This window comes from Haliaeetus albicilla, chromosome 10, assembly GCF_947461875.1.
Source record: "Haliaeetus albicilla chromosome 10, bHalAlb1.1, whole genome shotgun sequence".
NCBI classification, from domain to species: Eukaryota; Metazoa; Chordata; class Aves; order Accipitriformes; family Accipitridae; genus Haliaeetus; species Haliaeetus albicilla.
The window spans coordinates 23,078,022-23,096,497 of NC_091492.1; the positions used below are offsets into that span (position 1 = coordinate 23,078,022).

General features: G+C 40.8%; 1 protein-coding gene across 5 annotated transcripts in view; it reads left to right on the forward strand.

Annotated features, from left to right (window-relative positions):
* RANBP10 (RAN binding protein 10) overlaps positions 1-18,476 on the forward strand; it is an 87,377-nt gene that overhangs the window by 13,137 nt on the left and 55,764 nt on the right. For all 5 annotated transcript variants that reach the window (XR_011326559.1, XM_069793934.1, XM_069793933.1 and 2 more), the window contains exon 3: positions 9,026-9,078. Coding sequence is in view for 4 of the 5 variants with exons in the window: in XM_069793934.1 (XP_069650035.1) it covers positions 9,026-9,078 (53 nt within the window). In the remaining variant the exon portion in view is untranslated. The remainder of the gene's footprint in view (positions 1-9,025; positions 9,079-18,476) is intronic.

Genomic DNA, 18,476 nt, shown 5'->3' on the forward strand with positions numbered 1-18,476 from the left:
CACTAGCATGTGTCTGCGTTTATTTTTGTCTGTCTGCTCTATTTGGAATTGATCTACTGATGCAGCATTTTTGAAGCTTCGGATTGGGTGTGGGGGGCAGTTCCAAGTTTTCAATGTTCACTGCTGAGAAGATGGTTTTAGGAGGTCACTTTTGCTTGGCTTTAGTTGAGGTATATATCTTATGTATGGTGGATAATGGATTTAAATGTATCATTACCCAAAACCCTAAAAAAAGATTTTTTTTTTTTTTCCAGTTTGAAAGTGGGTGCTAACATTTCTGTGCATTCTCTTGTAAGAGGCTCTTTGAATCCCTCAAAAAGGGACCCCAGTTAATGGATACCCCATATGGAGTCTGTCCACACCTAAAAACTCCAAAACCGGGGATGATACAGGCAGGCAGACTCTATAGAGATTTATGTTGAATGATACTGAATGTTATAATTTGTTCATTTAAAAAAAACAAGCAGTAGGCTGTGCTTGATGATGCCCATAAGTACTGTTTAACTAGTTTTGAGTTTGTTGTATACACAAAACTGGTCTGGAGCATTTAGAATCGAGGAAGTGAGAAGCTGTTCTGCACCAAGAAGTTCAGAAAGCAGCTGATGGTTTTGATGGTGGTGGAGTTGAAGGTGAATTTTTTTTTTCCCTCAATTTTCAAGAGAATAGAGTGATTTTTAGTCTAAGGCTTTGTAGGTCTCAAAGCTCATTTCATCCATTGCTTCTGATATGTTAATCGGCAGTAGATGGGGGGAAAAGCAAACTAGCTAGCATCATCTAAAACAATAACCAGCAGTCAAGTATGTGACAATTTGAAGTTCTGGATATAAGCTGTAGGCTGTGGAGTTGATACCCAGCGTGGTGAGAGAGCCTTATTTTATTTTAGGTTGTCTGCAGATTCTGTGTACAGTTCTACAGTCATTATTGTCTTATTTTTAAAGTTTGTCTTGAGCTTTAAATGGGAGCATAAGTTGAAGAGCAAAATTTTGTGAACTGGGCAGGCTTGTGGTCATTTTTTTTTTTTCTTTTCTTTTTTTTTTTTCCCCCCTCCAGTGACACATTTCCATGGTGGTATGTATCTAGTTTAAAGTGTAATCTTAAATTTAGAATTTCTGGATTTGTAGTATTTGCTTTTTATAAAAATACAAGCTTCTAGCCCTAATTTAAAGCTGTGTTGTCTGAAAATGGAAAGATACTATTGTATGATTTTTTTTTTTTCCCCTTGATTATGTGCATGGGATTTGCTGCAGTACACAAAAGAGGGAGGATGAATCTGCATAGAAAATAATAAAGTTAAGCAGGATGAGCTGAAGTAGGAGATGACCTATTTTATCCGAGTTCAACAATTATGTTATTTCTTGTAATTTCCAACAGTTTGCTCAGTATTGCCACCCTTATGGTGGCAATACAGTGCAATGACCCAACAAGGGATGGGGACAGATGGGAAACCATCAAAATGCTGCAGCCGTGATTCTGATGAAGCTGTGCGCCAAGGTGATGTGCAGAAGTGGTGTCCACTCTCTCTGTTAAATTCCAGGTGTGCTAATGTCAACAGCAGCAGCAGAGGCACAGAAACAAACAAGCGCCCTCAGGCAGTAAGGAGGGACGGAGTTGGCCAATGGCCCTCTGCCAGTGGAGCTGTGCTGTGTGATACTGAAACTAAGGAGGCTTGACACCACCACATGAGGAAGCTGCCCTAGAGGACACAAAGTGGCCACAGTTTTATGCTGTTTCACCTTCAGCTCAGCCAAATAGATCAGGGCATAAGAAACATTCTCTATGCCAAGAGGCATGTCCTGCTCATTGAACAACTGCTGGCAGCAAATCCAGCAGGTCTTGGGCTTGCTAATGTGAGCAGGTGAAGGTGGTGGGGATTGTTTCTGCCAGAGTAATTGAGTGGTCTGCTCCTCTACAGATTTTTGCTAAGTGTTTTCGGGTCTGTCAGGACCAAGCACTCTGGTATTATTGCACAAGGCTTAGATGGTGCCTTTACTGTGTGTTCAAACAATCTGGAACCTTGAATCACAGCTCCCCTGAGGCTTGAACAATTGGCAGAGGTGGCACTTTTCACTGCTCTCTGCAGCAATATAGACCTGGAATGTAGTTCTAGCTGTGTCCACAACTGTTCACAGATGTAGTTGGAAAAAAAAATCAAAGCAGCAAACCCCACCATGTACAGAGGAAACCTCTGTAGCAGCAGGGGGTTCCAGACTCAGTAGGAATAAGAAAATTGAAATGCTAACGAGCATGCTGTCTTATCAGCCAATGCGCTAAGAAGGCAGCAAGGAAGAGCTAGAGCGGTCCCTGCAGCTATAGGGAGAAATCTTCTATATTGTGCCTGGAAGGCTGTAAACATATCCTTAAAATTCAGATTATTCTTTATAGATGTGTGTATGTCACATGACTGTGTGAGAGTAAATTTTTAGATGCTGTAAATGACTGCTTCGGAGAGGCTAGTCAGGGAACTCATGAGAAAGGATATAACTTCTGACTCATGCTCTGAGCAGTGCAGAAAATGTTTACAAAAAATGCGTGTTTATAAGTTGCTCTGCAGCACTTACTGTAAGTACTCCTGTTTACTGTCCTTTGAGAAGCACTATAAAAAGGCCCCCAAACCCTACCATTGCAATGTTCATCATAAAAACCCCACCATCCAACAACAAAAAAGCCAGAAAACAAACCTATATAAATTGAAGAAGCTTGTTTAAGAAGAGTTAATAAAAAGATGCAATCAGAAAAGTAACTTGCTTTCAGATGGTATGGAGACTGTTTAAGGAGACATCATATTGGAGGATCAGAGTACAAGTGTGTGAACTATTGGAGAGACTCAAAATGACCTGACAGTTGGCATAATTACACACGAGGGTGAGATAGGATAGAGATGCACCCTCCAAAAGCTGAAATTTTGTTAGATGAGAAAAATTGAAAGAACAAACTTCTAAGTTTAAAAAAACCAATAAGATTGACCAAAATGACTTGAGGGGCGTCTGTCTCAAGGTCTGAAATGTTAAAGGAGTATTTTTCCCTCCCAAAACGTCAGGGATGGGAAGCAAGTTGGAGAGTCTGTAAAACTGGGAGATGATTCAGGATAACTTTTTATGAAGGGCTCTGAAAAAGTAGGAATGTTTAGAGGCTCCCAAATGCCATTCTTGGCTTTTAAAGGATTATCTGGCTCTAGTCAAAGAGTTAATACAACAATGTCATTTGTTAATAAAACAGATGCCAGTCTTTGTTTTTAAATTATTATCTGGCTCCCATTGAAGAGTTAATACAACAACAGTGTTATTTATCCATAAAACACAGGAAAGAATGAAATAGCTGAGCCATTAACTGTGGAGTGCGATGTTTAAAAGTCTTGATTACAGAGGAAGAGACATGTGTCTGTGTGGCTTTTTTTTTTTTTTTTTTGAGGGATCCAAAGGAATGAGATCACATAGTGCTTTCTCTTAAAGTCTCTTCTGTCCTTGAGATCTCTACATCGGAGCAGAACCTTCCTTGTTGCTTTTCTTCAAGTGGACACTAGGTTCAGGAGCCCTTCAGCCAAAGAGCTAAAGGGCTCATGGCGGTGTGCCAGGTAGCAGTCATCAGGGCATGTTTTGTTTGTGAGTTCAGGGTTGGTCTGTAGATCAGGAACCAGTCTTTCCTGGATGATCTATTCTCCTTGAGGTCTAGGAAGAAAACTGGGTTCAGCTGGTATGATCAGATCAGGACTTAGCTTGTGGTGTATGTGTGTGCCTCAGGAAGTTCTGTCTTTTCTCAACTTGGTCAATATCCTGCTGTATGCACTGCTAGCCAAGAGTTTGCTGCCTGTCAGCAAAACTGTCCTGAAGTCAAGATATTGTTGAATAATTCAGGTTGGAAAGGGTCTCTGTAGGTCACCCAGTTCAGCTCAAAGCAGGGCCAACTTCAAAGTTAGATCAGGTTCCTCAGGACAATGTGCAGTCAAGTGTTCGTCTATCTCGAAGGGTGGAGATGTAGTGGCATCTCTGGGCCTCTCTTCCAGTGTTTGATCACCCTCATGGTTAAAATATTTTCAGGAATATCTAATTGGAATCTTCCTTGTTACAAACTTGTCTGTTGTTTCTTATGATTTTGGGGTGTGTGTGTCTGAAGTCTGACTCTACCTTCCCTGTACTCTCCCATTAGGTAGCTGTAGACAGCAGTGAGATCCCTGCTTAGACTTTTGTTCTTAAGACTGAACAAACACATTTCCCTCAGTGTTTCCTCATACACCATGTGATTTGAGCCCCCTAACTGTCTTTTGCTGCACTCACTCCAGTTTGTTATTCTTCATTCTACTGGACATCCCAAACCCAAACATGATACTCACAGGTGCCAAACAGAGGAGCAAATCCTTCCCTTGACCTGCTGGCTGCACTCATAGGATGTGGGTGGTGGGAATAGTTCTCCTTTATTGTATTGTTTAATCATGGTGGTCTTCCCCCCCCTCTTTCTTTCCCCCCTTCTGTTTCTTGGCTTTCTCAAATCTCATCTTCAAGTCACAGGTATTTGTCCTGAGCCTGTAATATGATGTCTTTACGTCATGTTTGTGTTCTTGCAAGCATTTCTCTTACCCTTGGTCTTTCATCATTTAAACCTGTTACTACTATGTGAGGTAACTTTCTTCTTTTTATACCAAGATAACTTTAAGATCTTCTGGTGAAGAACCTTATCAAAACCTCTCTGTGTTCCAGCAGTGGTAATTTGCTTATGGTGCTCCAAAGTCTTTCCGTGTCCTTTTCAGGGCAGTTGTTGATGCTGGAGGGTCCTTGGGTAGGGGTGTTTTGCAGGTCGCGTTTTCTATCATAATAGGGAAGTGGAGACCAGCAATCATCTCTGTTCATAAAATACTGAACACTTTCACTGATATCTAAGATCAGAATAGTGGCTGGCTGCTGTTGTCTTAGCTGATAATGGCCACAATGCTGTCCTTAGCATCTCTGCTCAGGTGCATTTCAGAGGAGTTCCAAGGCCAAAGATGAAACAAAATCTTCCCCTCTGGACTCTGTGCAGTGAACATACTAGCAGTTATGGTATCCCTCCTCAGATGAAACAGGTTTTTTTTTCTGTTTATACTGAGTTACTGAGGAGTAGATAGTCTAGAGAATAGGTTCTGTCATCCTTATAGTCCTTTGCAAGTTTACGTTTTGGAATGAATGCCCAAAAGTCTTGCCTTGTCTCTGCCCAGTTCATGCATCTTTTGAAATAATGCTGGTCTTTAGCATTGAGCTTTATACTTCAGGACATACTGCAGATTAGGCAGGTCTTAATTTTGTATGAATCCTTCCCATGCCACTCTTCCATTATATCTTGCCTGGCTATTCTGCAGCATGTGGCAGCAGAAACCTTTGGGATATCTTTTGTTAGGCTGTATCTTGGCAGCCTCTAATCCCTCCTTGGAGGGAGTACATGCCCAGGCAGATGCTAGCTGACCTTTGGCTGACAGTTCCCTGAGTGCAGGTGAAACAATCCCTGTTTGTGCTGGAGGAGCTCCTTCCATCATAACCAAGCAAGGTGAGGAGGGTTATCTCCAGGGTAGGGCCAGTCAGATCTCAAAGCTTGGGTCTACTATGTGCAGGATGTAGTCATTTCATCTGTGTCCTGGGATTGGAGCAGTGCAAAATAGGTGTTTCTTTGCATTTCTGCATGCGTTGTGTCCAAGCTGTATTGTACTGGACTGTCTGTCCACTGTCCTGTCTCGACAAAGAGAGAGTCTTGAGCTCTTCTTTTTGTAGACAGGCTGCAAGCTTTTAGCATTTCTGCAGAGAGTATCAGATTTGCTATGTAATAATGTACACCCTAGGTATTTTGGAAACCCTCACAAATCTGTCTTTATCCTTCTAAATGAGAAATAGGAAATCCAGCCAAATGTCCTGGAATCTGTCCTCTGTGACTGGAGAGCTTCTGAGATAAACTTGTTTGCCCTAAATGCCATCAGGAGGTTCAAATATCCTGTTCCTGAACCGGCCGCTGCCAAAGCCTCTTTTGGGTATTTTTCTAAGTTCAGCAATTTTTTTACTATTTCTGTTATCAAATGCTAACACTTTCCTGGTGCTTTTGTAGTTACATAATTTATACCTGGTGAGAGCTGAGGGACCTGGGCTGACCTTTGTTGGTTGTAGCTCGCCATTCCATTGGCATAGCCCTATTTATCAGCGTTCACCCCAAGAAACTTTGAACTTGAAGGGCCCTAGTCTTGTGGCAGGAAAACACTGAGCTGGGTGAAGGGAAATAACAAGTCCAGCAATAGGTTCTCCGTATCATGATCATGTATCATTTTCCTTTGAAGATAACCCTAAGAGGCCAGGGGCCAGCTCAAAGGAGAAGGTGGACCATGTAATGGTTAGCAATTCAGTGATCAGGTATATAGATAACTGAGTTTGTGACGCCAGGGAGAATGGCATTATGACTTGGCTGCTAGGGACAAAGTACACAGCTCTTCCAAGGCATCTGAATATTGTATCAGTTGCTGAGCGTGAATTGATAGAGTTGTGGTCCCTGTAATGCTGAAGGCAGAGGGAAGAACAGTAAAGGTTCTGTATGTAAAACTTTTTAACTATTACATAGGAAGTTGAAAACCCACGACCTCTGCTGTAGCAGCCCCTAAAATGCTTTTCCCCACTTTTGCCCAGTACTGTGTTTTGTGCAGTACCAGAAAGAGAAGTGAGTAGGAACAGTTCTGGTATGTTGCTGAGGAAGGGCTCTGGATCCTCTGGAAGCTGGGGCACTTCTGAAATAGAGCTTGTTTTTTAAAGAAGGGATTGGCTTAATTTAAAGCATTGTAAAACTGGGTTTCAAGTGTTCAAAATCTGGAGGGTCATGCTACCCAGATGTGAAGTGTACAAGAAAGACAAAGTTGGCCATGTTTGTGAAGATGCAGTCCTGTTCATTAAAGAGGTCATAGACTAAGATCTGATAAACTTACAGATCTCTAAGGATTAAAATTTCTCTGTAAACAAGAAAAAAAATCAGTTATTACCATTTCCATCCTATTGGATGGGTGTGGTGACAATGATTGAGATGGAGAGGTCGGGGCAGGGAACATTTGTTGCAGGAGACTTAACCCACATAGTTTGAAGAAATGTAACTTTGGGGTCGAATTCTGAAATAACATTTTTAGACATAGTTAATGTTCTATGGAGCAGCTGGTCGAGGAAGCCATAGGAAGAAACTGAGAATGTGAAACAATAGGAGGACACTGGCTGTAGCCTGTTTGGATTTATACATTTTTACATGAACAAAAGCCCAACAGTAACTGTTAATTTAAAAGTGCAGTAACCTGAAAATATGGAAGCTTGTTAAAAACCAACTGAGCAGGGCAGCTGTTTCTGTGGTTCCAGGGGCTATTAAGAGAATTGCAGACCATGCAAATAAACAGAAATAGAACAAACAAAATAGGTATGTGCGTAAATATTGCAGTGAGGAAGAAGAGCCTTTGGGAAGGCTGGCTATGCGTTACAGTCCTGTTGAATGCAGAAGTAGATGAAGATCAGTCTGCCTGGATTTGCAAAAGCCATTTGGCAAGGTCCAGTCTCAAAAATTCTTGAGAAATGTAAAGGAAACGTGGGACAAAGTGAACGAGCTTGTGTGGTTGAATGATCAGTTAGCTGATTAGCTAACAGGTAGGAAGCAGGGCAGAGTAATGAATGGCCCATGTGTGCGTGTCATGCCCCCTCTCCTCCCTGCAACTGAGGATGTTCACCAGTGGATTTCTGTGGGGATGTGTATGACACCTCTGATGTTCACTACCTTAATAAATGACCTGGAAGTGAAATTAATAGTAAGACGATATTTTTTGCTGATGATATGAAGCTAACTAGAGTTGTAAAATCAACTGGCTGTAAAATCAAGGGCTGACTATGGATGATAAAATGAAAGATGCAGTTCAGGCTGGATAGATGTAAAATGGTTCTCATGAGGGGAGAATAAACAATCCAAACCTGACACAAAAAATGGTTTCTGAGCTGCCTCTTACAGTGCAGGGACAAGTTCTTTGTGTCCCGGTTCCATGGAAAAATCAGCTTAGTTCTCATCTGTGCTCAAAAAATAAATGGAATAATAGAGACCAGGTGGGGGAGGAATAGAAAGCAAAATGGAGAACATCATTACACTGTTGTCTGTAATAATCACCATGTGTTTGTGTTGTGAATGATGCTTGTGGTTCTGGTTTTCCCCTGCTTCTCAAAAGATACAGAACTGGAAGCGTAGTGACAGTATTAAGTGGTATAGATGAGCTTCCGTAAGAGGAACAACTGAGTAGACTGAGAGTAGCCAACCTTGAGAAGAGACCATTGGGGAGTGGGGTATGAATGAGGACTTTAAAATCCTTGAGAAAGTTAACAGAGAAACGCTATTCCTCTCTCTTCCAATTCTAAAAATGCAAGTACCAAGCAAAACTAGCTTGGCTAGTAATTGAATAGTGGAGCTGCAGGATGTTGCCTTTTCAAAGAGTTTACAAAGGTTCAGAAAGTGATCAGATTAATGGGGGGAATCTACTGGGGTGTGAAATACAGAAATACCACCTTTTGCTTAGGAAACTGTGTAAAATACATGTTGGATAATGAAAGAGTGTTCTTAGAAGGTACAGCTGTTTGTCTACATTAAGCTAGATAGACATTTGTTGTCACATACTGTATCTGCCCTTACGTATTTTTTACTCTCTTGTTAATCACCTATATAAATAAGTGGGTTTTTTTCTGATATATGAAAAAAAAAAACCACCAACAAAACCCCAGAAATTTAATTGTTGCTTGTTTTCCAGTCCTTTTTCCTACCAATTAAGAGCTAAAGAGTAGCTGTAGTTGTATATTGGAAAGCTGTCAGTCACTAAAGCAGACTGATGTTTTATCTTGGATTCAAGAAAAGACTAAAAAAGTAATGGAAAATCTTTAGCAATTTCAATATTCTTACCTTAAATGATTTGTGGATTGGGGTTTTTTTTTTTGCTACTGTATTTGTGCTGCAGGAAATCTTGTGGCTTGGCCATTCTGTGCTTGACTGATATTTTGCTTCTTTTTTTTTTTTGAAGGTACATGGGAATAGGACTTTCTGCTCAAGGGGTCAACATGAACAGGCTTCCTGGTAAGTCACTGTTAAGGTTTGTTTTGGCTTACAGTCCATGTTAAATGTGTATTTGAAATAAAGATTTTAATTTATATATGTATGAATTAGTGAATGTGTGTTTCTGTTAATAAAATGTCATGACTATAAGTGTCTTATGTCTGGAAGTTTCAAACTATTGTTATGCTAAACTGAGTTACTAGTACTGTTATTGTAGCCATGATGATTTTAGCAGATAATAGAAATTAATATTAAACTAATGAGTAACGGGTAAGATGATGAGCTTTCAGACATGCAAGCTTTTTGCATCTGAAAAATAAGTAGCAAAATAATTTGACATTTAATCTGTATATCCCACTTGACAAATTTACATGAAAGAAGCTGAAAATGACAGGAAAATTGGCCTGTCATATTGTCTCCTCTCTTCTTTCCCTCTTCCCACTGAAAAACTAGAAAAATGTGATAGAGTGGTATTTCCAGTTAATATTATTGCTTCCTTTGTTTGAAATGTTTGTTTTTAGGATAGCCTCTAAGTTGGTTAAGTAGCTTCTTTATTTGGTAAAATTATGATTTCTAGATTTGGATCAATGTAGTGACTTCTGTAGCAGGAATTCTTTCAGCTGGGTATGAAACTAGAAGTTGTCTGCGTTTGGTAGAAAGTAAATGTTCTTCAAGTGCCAGAATGAATGACAGCTCGTTCCCATTGGTGTGGGCTTTTTTTGGTCTTGGTGTGATTTTCTTCTGATGGAGTTGTTTTAAAGCTGAAATGTGTGTTCAACCCTTATTACGCATCTTGGTATCTCCAAAGGAGAATGTTTTATGAATGTCTAACAAAATGAAGAGCTTCCACAGGGTTTGCACTAAAACCCTTGTGAATTCACTTCTCAGTGGGGATTTCACTTTCATCTTCACTGGCAGCTTGCATATTCAGAGAGTGGAACATGCTCATTTTTTTTTTCCTTATAACCTCCAATTGAAAATGTTGCAGCATTGGAGCAAAATCCCTGACTGCTCTGTTGGCAAAATATATGATTCTCTAGCTCTGCTATAAATTTCTGAAATGTGTATTTCTATAGCTATGTTTCTGAAGTTCTGCTAAGACTGCAGATGGAGTCTTAGCAAGAAGACAAAAAGGAGACTAATTTCAGAAAATAGCCAACTTTCTGGTGGCCATTCTTTTAATTGCTGAGTTTTGCAATGGCTGCCTTGTCTGGTTACTGAAGAGAAGCATGGAGATCTTGGCATACATGACTGAGCGTTTGGGACCTTTTACACTGATAAAGAAGAAATTTTGAATTGTAGGCTAATTGCACTAGTTAATCAGTTCAATTAAAATTTCACCAGTGAAACAAGCATTGTTGTTTAGTGACAAATGTCAGTGCAGCATGGGGGCCGTTCATAAATCACAACCATGGTTAACAGTTGCAGGCAGACTTTCCTTTTCCAGGTACTGCTTTGATAACATTTGATCGACCTTGAGAGTCTTCTTTTGGCCACTGTCAGAGGCAAGTCCTAAGACCTGGTGGTTTGACTGGGGCACAACCTTTTTTGCATGTTTTTCCTTGGTAATTTCAGACCTGCCTAGAGATCTTGTGGAACCTCTAACTTTGGAGATATTTAGGACTCAGCTGGACATGGCATTGACCAACCTGATCTAATGAGACCTCCCTTGAGCTGGGATTGGACTATGTGACTTCTGCAGGTCCCTTCCCTCCTTAGTTATTCTACACTTCTATGATAACTCTGTTTTGGGGAGAATGGTTTCAGTGACACCCATGTTTTAGAGAATTTGCATCTGACTGCAAAATAGATTTGTTAATAATTGTTATGACAACTATAGCATATACACATTGGAGGGAGAATTAAGGTCACAGGTCTTTATCCACTCAGAACTAGGCCAGGGAAGGAGGAAGGCAGGACATTGCCAGTTTTCTCAAGTGGTACTTGGTTGCAAAACAGTAGGGAATGTCCAGATCAAGATGATCTGGTGTCAACAGGTATGGAAGTCTCAGTTTTCAGACAACTCCTCTCTCTGCAGTCCCTCTCCCCTCAATCCTCCTGACCCAAATGGGTTGTGTGCATGTGCAAGATGAAGCATGACTCTAGTTCCATCATCTCTTCCCAGGGTTGAAGTGCTTGGCTGCTTGGAAGAGGAGTTGTTTGGCTATTAAGGGAGCATGTTCTGTTCAAGAAATGGTTCTCTGGCTTGTGCAATGGAAAGATGGGTGGGATTGTCTTGTAGACTTGGCCTGTAGACTGCTGGTTGGATTATGCTTAACCTAGGATTCTCCTGGCATTATAACACAGTGTCATGGTTTAAACCCAGCCAGCAACTAAGCACCACACAGCTGCTTACTCACTTCCCCCTCACCCAGTGGGATGGGGGAGAGAGTTGAGGAAAAAAAAAGTAAAACTTGTGGGTTAAAAAAGTAAAACTTGTGGGTTGAGATAAGAACAGTTTAACAGAACAGAAAGGAAGAAAATAATAATGATAATGATAATAATAAAATTACAATAATAAAAGGATTGGAATATACGAAACAAGTGATGCACAGTGCAATTGCTCACCACCCACCGACAGGTGCCCAGTTAGTTCTCAAGTCCCCCCAGCCCCACTCCCCCCAGTTTATATACTGGGCACGATATCATATGGTATGGAATATCCCTTTGGCCAGTTTGGGTCAGGTGCCCTGGCTGTGTCCCCTCCCAACCTCTTGTGCCCCTCCAGCCTTCTTGCTGGCTGGGCATGAGAAGCTGAAAAATCCTTGACACTACTTAGCAACAACTGAAAACATCAGTGTGTTATCAACATTCTTCTCATACTAAATCCAAAACATAACACTGTACCAGCTACTAGGAGGAAAATTAACTATCGCAACTGAAACCAGGACACACACACACACACACACATATATATATAAAAAACATGGTTGAATACTAACCTGAGATGGTATGTACTGAATAGGTACATATTAGGTGTGCTGTCCTGAAATTGAACAGCCAACATAATTTCTTTTTTTTTTTTTTCCCCTTTTAGAGACTAAAAATTAGCCAAATCACTTCTGATGGATGTCCTTAAAGCCCAAGAGCTACATAGGCAGTGTTTTGTGGCCAGTTTGAATCAAAGTGCCTGTATACTATTATTTCTAAAGTGTATGTGGCAAATTTGGAATTCTTTTCTCTGAGTGAAATAAAACATGAAGTGAACTTGAGACTACAGATAGTGTTTATTTAGCAATGAATTGTACAAATGTGATCCTATGAACCTGTTGTTTGTTTGATCACTTGTAGATTATGCTGCCAAGAGTGGTTCTGTGGGCATAGTTAGGTCAATCTCCCATCATCTGTATAAAATAAACTGCATGGCTCTGTATTACAGCTCGATAATTATCTTCCTGGCTTTTGGAGAATGAGTCTGATTTATTTTTTATAGTGTATTGCTCAAGTAACTGAAGTGAGAAACATGTGTCAGGCTTAACCGTTATCAGGTCCTTCACAGCACAGAGTGATGGACTTTGGAGTCTTGACTTGGCTTCACATCAAAGTGTAATTTTAACTTTTTGTGACCTGAAACCCTGCCAGGTTTGTCTCCTTAGACCCTTTCTAAGTCACTTCTGCTTTAACAGATCAATTTTTGCTCGGTGTGCTGGCAGGGCAGTATGTGACCCACTACAAATAGTGGTTTGGGAGCCCAAAGCCTGGTATGGGAGCCAGTTGGTCCGTTTCTTGTTCCTACTTTCAGTGGGGATCCTTGGCACCCTGTCAGTCCTAATTCGAGGAACAATCTTGCTGCTGGGTTCTGTCTCAAACTCCCCCCCCCCCCCCTTTTCCCCTCCCCCGAGAACAAACACTGGCCATATCCAGTTCCAAGTCAGGGCATTTGTGCTTTATGCCAAATTTATTTTGGCTTCAGCCCAGCTCAGTGTTGGTGGGGGTAGTGCTGAGCTTTCTCTGAAGGTTGGAAGTGTGGTTGGAGCAACCTGAGCATTTCCTTAAACTACCCCTCTCTGTGTTGCGAACAGAGACTGCTTTTAAAAGGAGAGTGCCCTGTCCCTGTTCGACTCAAGGTTTCTGTGGGCTGTGCTTTGAAATTCAATAAGCAGGTCTGAAATTATTGTGGTATTTTTATTGAAGTGCCAACTTTTGTGGCCCTGACATATCTTGATGATTTTATTATTATTTTTTAAATTTTTAAAAGACATTTAGAACACTTACTAATAAACATTCTGCTTTAAACTAGTGGCTTTTATTGAAATGGCTGCTTGCTATTTTCCCCACATACAACTTTTTTTTCACGTGTGCTCAGCTTTTCGGTATCTGAGGATGAAATTACATGTTACAGCTGAACTGATCTAACTCACTGTCATCAAAGAAGGGAAACCCGACCCTTCCCCCCCGCCCCCCACCTACAGCTGCACAGTCCCTCTTCTTCCCTTGTGCAAGCCCCTGGCTCTGGCACTTGTCACCTCCTTTGCCAGGCCAGGCCAGCTTTCAGGCCTGGCAGGAACCTGCCTGCTTTTATGCTGTGTTGGGATTGTGGCAGGCTGGTTCCTTCAGAATTCATGGAGCAATACTCTTACCTTTGCATCCTGAATGTAACATCTGAAACGTCCTTTTTTTTTTTTTTTGTTATTGTTATCATTTAGCCCTCAATCCAGTAAGTTTTTCTGAGCCCAGCTGAAAACGCCTTTGTGGTTTGCTACAGGTTTCACCTAACCTCCATAAAATGGAGAAGATAGGTGTTCCTGTCTTTCATATGGATGAGATGTGCACACTGGAGATGATTCTCCCCTGCACGTGGTGTTCTGCATTGGTTCAAGTCCTTCATGCTGTTGAGAGATAACGTTTCATTTGTTCTAGCTCTTTGAGGGTAACCCAGCAGGAACATAAAGCCAGGCAGAGAGGGAAGGAGGGATGATTCTTTATGGTAGCAGCAAGGTCTTAATTCAGCCTAAAATGTTGTGAAACCATAACCTTAGGCATACCCTGCTTCAGTTTCTGAAACAGCATAGATAGGATCTGACCAATCGCTTTTAAAGACTTTAAGCACCCTTTGGTTAATAACTGACTTGCCCTGCTATGTGACATTGCACATGTTAAAGGGAGTGCCAGCTTTCATTCACCATTGTTTTGTTTTATGAAGCTTTAATTATTTTTTCACCTTACTTTTCAAATGAAAAGGTACTGCTTGACTTACTTACTATCTACCTGCTTCAAACTCCTTATTAAAAGAACAAGCTTTCAAATTCAAGAATGTTTTATAGACTTGAATTAGAGTGCAGCCAGATAAACCACCAGAATTTGGTGTACAGAAACCTGCTCCATATTGGGATTTGGCCTCTGGGACTGTAATGCCTTAAGCCAGGTCAGCAAAACCAGGAACAGTTTGTCCAACTGTCCTGTGTCTTTGTTCAGCAAAGAGTCCTTGTGAGTGATCTGTTTCCGTAGACACGTAGATAAAATAAAAATGAGCACTGGGAATTAAGACTTCCCCATGCTCCCCTCCTCTGTGAAAGCCATCTGTCCTTCTCCATAAGCCACCAACATGATGAATGGGCTTTCCATTTTGTTAGGAGATCCCTTCCTTTTCCTTTCCATTCTCCTGTTGCTGATAGGTTTCTGTTGACATTTATAGATAGGACTTTTTCTTCTTAGCTTATCTTGCATGTTATCAGAGGAGGTGCAAGCAGAGGAGCAAGGCTACTGAGGAATCTGTCTTCCTGTTCCTTCCTTTGAGAGGAAGAAGATACTGGTTTCTCCCCTAGGGATGCTCACAAGGGTTTTTCAGGCAAGTGTGCTTCCTTCCAAGAGGGACTGGAGAAGGGAGGCTGGATAGATGTTGTATTGTAGGAACCAGTGAGAAACTAAAGGAACTGGGCTTGTTCAGCCTGGAGAAGAGGCAGGGAAGGGATCTAGTCAGCAGCCTTTCACTAGCTAAAGGAGCTTGCAGAGAACATGGACCCAGACTCTTCTCAGAGGTGCATAGTACAAGGAAGAGAGGCAATGGGCACTAGTTGCAACAAATAAAATTCTCATGGGAAATTAAGTGTTTCTCCTTATCAGAGCTGGGGATGGGTTACTGCAGAGGCTCTATCCTCGGAGATTTTCAAACCTCAATTGGAGGAGGCTGTAGGCAGCCTGATATAGCTCTGAAGTTAACCCTGCTATGAGTGGGAAGTTTGCCTACAGACCTCCAGATGTTTCTTCTAGCCAGTTTTGTTTTGTTTTTGTTTTTTGTTTCTGTGATTGCCAGGGGATCTTTCTACTTCAAATGTGTTTAAAGAACTTAATTTCCATGTATCAGAGTGTGCTTTGGGTTGTTACTTTCTGTGACACCAATGACAAATGAAGGACCTGTGCTAAAGGACTTAGTCCAAGTGGTAAATACAATAATTATAGAAGATGAGACCTCACCAAATCATCTGATCTGAAGCTAATTCAATTATGCATCAGTCCTGCCTGACAGGTGTGTGTCTAAACCAGTCTTTCATTATCTTTCTGGCAACTTCTTCCAACAGCATCCTTATGTTGGAAACATTTCCTGATGACTAAGCTGAATATCCCATGTAGTCCAAGTCCATTACTCTTGGATCATGTGGAGGTGGAGAATAGTTAATTTCTTTCCTCTTTGTAGCTGTATACATGAAGACCTCTATCACTGCTTTGTGGTCTTCTCTCTAAACCAAATGTCCCTGGCTCTTCACCCTGTTCTTATGTTTTCTTGATTTGTGGATGCACTAAATGCATCATAAGCACCAGTGTCTTGCTCCCTATAGTAAAAGAAAACATTAAAATTCAGAGCAAGTCCAGGAAGTGGCTCTTATCCCATGCTGCAAACAAGGGCAAAGGAAAATCCTTGCCAAGCTTTCACAATTTCTAAGGCTTAAGCAGAAAGATGAGGGGAGGGGAAAGGAAGAAGCTAGATGGTTAACTGGGAAAAGAAAGGCCTTTCCCCTTGGCTTCTAGAGCAACCGGCAAAAGCCCTCAAGTATGGGATTAAATATATGAAAAGTATGTGGCAAACAAATAGTGATTCAGTCTGCTTTCAAATCCTCCTGGCTAAATCAGCATTTTGGACACCCAGCTTGATTTTCTATCTTTAGAAGTAATTTCTGTTAAGTTTGTTTAACTATTTATGCAGCTGATCAAGCTCTGTCTTAAAATACCTTATGGTATATGTCCTGCTGCAAAGCTCTTCCAGAACTGTCCTTAAAAATAGTTGACCAAAGTGGCACATGGGATTTCCATACATTGTCTTAGTAAAGTCTTATATAATGGTACTCACACTTCCTTGTCTCTTTAGTAAATATACCTCCGAAGTAACTTTTCTTCTACTCTATTTGCTGTGTTGAGGAAATAGAGCAAATCAAAGTTTTGCTTTTAGTTTAGATGTAATTTTAATTATGTAGTCTATCCTTATTGCAACTTGTGGACATTTTAGGAAGGTAGATGGGTAGAAAAAAGGACGAGAAAGCAGTGGCAGTCCAAGCTGCTGACAGTGTAGACTCCATGTGCCAAGGCTGAGTGAGCAGACATCAGGCTATGGGCAGGCTACCTGTTGTGCTCAGTGCACATCAGGTTGAAGTAAAGCTACTCATGGTCAGTGCATGTGGAGTGTGTAGGGAACCTTGGAGCACCATGGAGAAACCTGAATTCTGTTCCTTCCCTCTGTTATTATCCATAAGGAAGGATTAATGCTGTAAAGAAGCATGGAGACATTCAGTTTGCCTCCCCCTTGACCCCTGTTTTGTTCTTAGTGTTGCTGTGGCTCTTCATGAAGAACTTGAGACCATTGAGGTTTCTAGTTAAACCACTCAAATTATTCAAGAATGGCTGAAGGAGGCCTTGTGATTTCTTAGAATGGATCTGAGTACTTGCTTTTACATGATCATTGCTTATAGTCCTCTTTTTCTTGCCTGTTTTCCTTGTATTTTGTACTTGTACTTTGTTGGGTCCTCTTCAGGACTGAACACCATGGAAACCTTTGAGTACTGTTTGATAAGAGTTTTGGGATAAAAGTGGTTATTTAAGTAATTTAATCAAAGTGGTACCAAAATGTATACTTGGTTCAACATTTAATACTTTTTATGGAAATTTGGATCTGTTAATGCTAATTCTGCTAGATTGGTAATGGCAATACCATCTATACTGTGTCCTGCTGGAGTTACTCAATGAAGAATTAGTATATAACCCAACTCTGCTTGCCACTCCACATTTAAACCTTTCCCCTGGCTAGCCAGGAGGAGATTTAACTTGTCAGGAATTTTATTTTATTTTATTTGTGCAGTAAATACAACCCAGATTGAATAGGACCTAAATCTTCATTTTGGTGTGTGATCTGCATGTAGATAACTGTAGTACCCATAAGGACATAAAGACATCACTTATTTAGTACCTGCATAAATTATAGAGTATGGTGATTAATTTTTGTATGTCAGGTTAAGGAAAATACAGGGTCGATACTCATTTATTTTTGAATAAATAAATGTGCATTCCTCAAAACCACTTATGGAAACACCTCCAGGACTTAGTTACACATGCGGTCCTTCAGCTGGCTGTGCCAGTTCCTATCCACAAACTTGCTTACAATTCTGGTACCCTCTCATTTATCCTAGCAAACCAGTTTGTGGGGCTGCATGTGAACTGGGTCATGTAATTGGGTTAATAATAATGGGTGGGGGGCACTGCTTGATTTTGGGGTTGTTATTAGCTTGGATCTGTTTTGTTGCCCAGTTGATCAGACAGGTAGTGCAGGTTGAAACAACTCCTCTGTGAAACTTTATTCTACAGAAACATGTGGGTAACAGTGGTCTGAGATTATTTTTGATACAAACAAATATTACTCTCACCTAAGATATGTGCTGAAAACCTTAATTAAAGACTGAGCGTTCCTTCCAATTAACAGTTATCCAACTGATCATGGAGACTTTTTTATGAAGGAGCATCTTGCTAGGGCATACTGGGCTGAAGCTAGCTTGGCTGGCTGTATCTCTCTAATTTTTTATCTGTCTCTGCCTTTTTTCAAGTTGTTTGAAGGTGATGGCTGGATACCTTTTCTTTTGGTGATTAGTCAGATGATATTTGAACTCCATTGGATTTTTTTTTTTTTGCACTGAGCTTTGTTTCATTCAGTCACATCGTGAAGCATTGAAAACAAATGTCAATGAAAGCATATGCTTGTTTTGCTGTTACCCATCTGATACCTTATAGTCCAAATGATCAAGGGACTGAAGGTTTGTGAAGCTACTGAGCTCAGAAGGGCTATTAGCTATTATTAGAAGTGCTGTCTGCTAGTAGTAGCAATGCCCAGGCTATGGAATGGTGTCATGAGGGAAAACTCAAACGTGGGTGATGGAGGAGAATCTTATCTTGGGAAATTTCTGGGCCAAATGCGTTCTAGCTGTGTCTGGTTTGTTGCT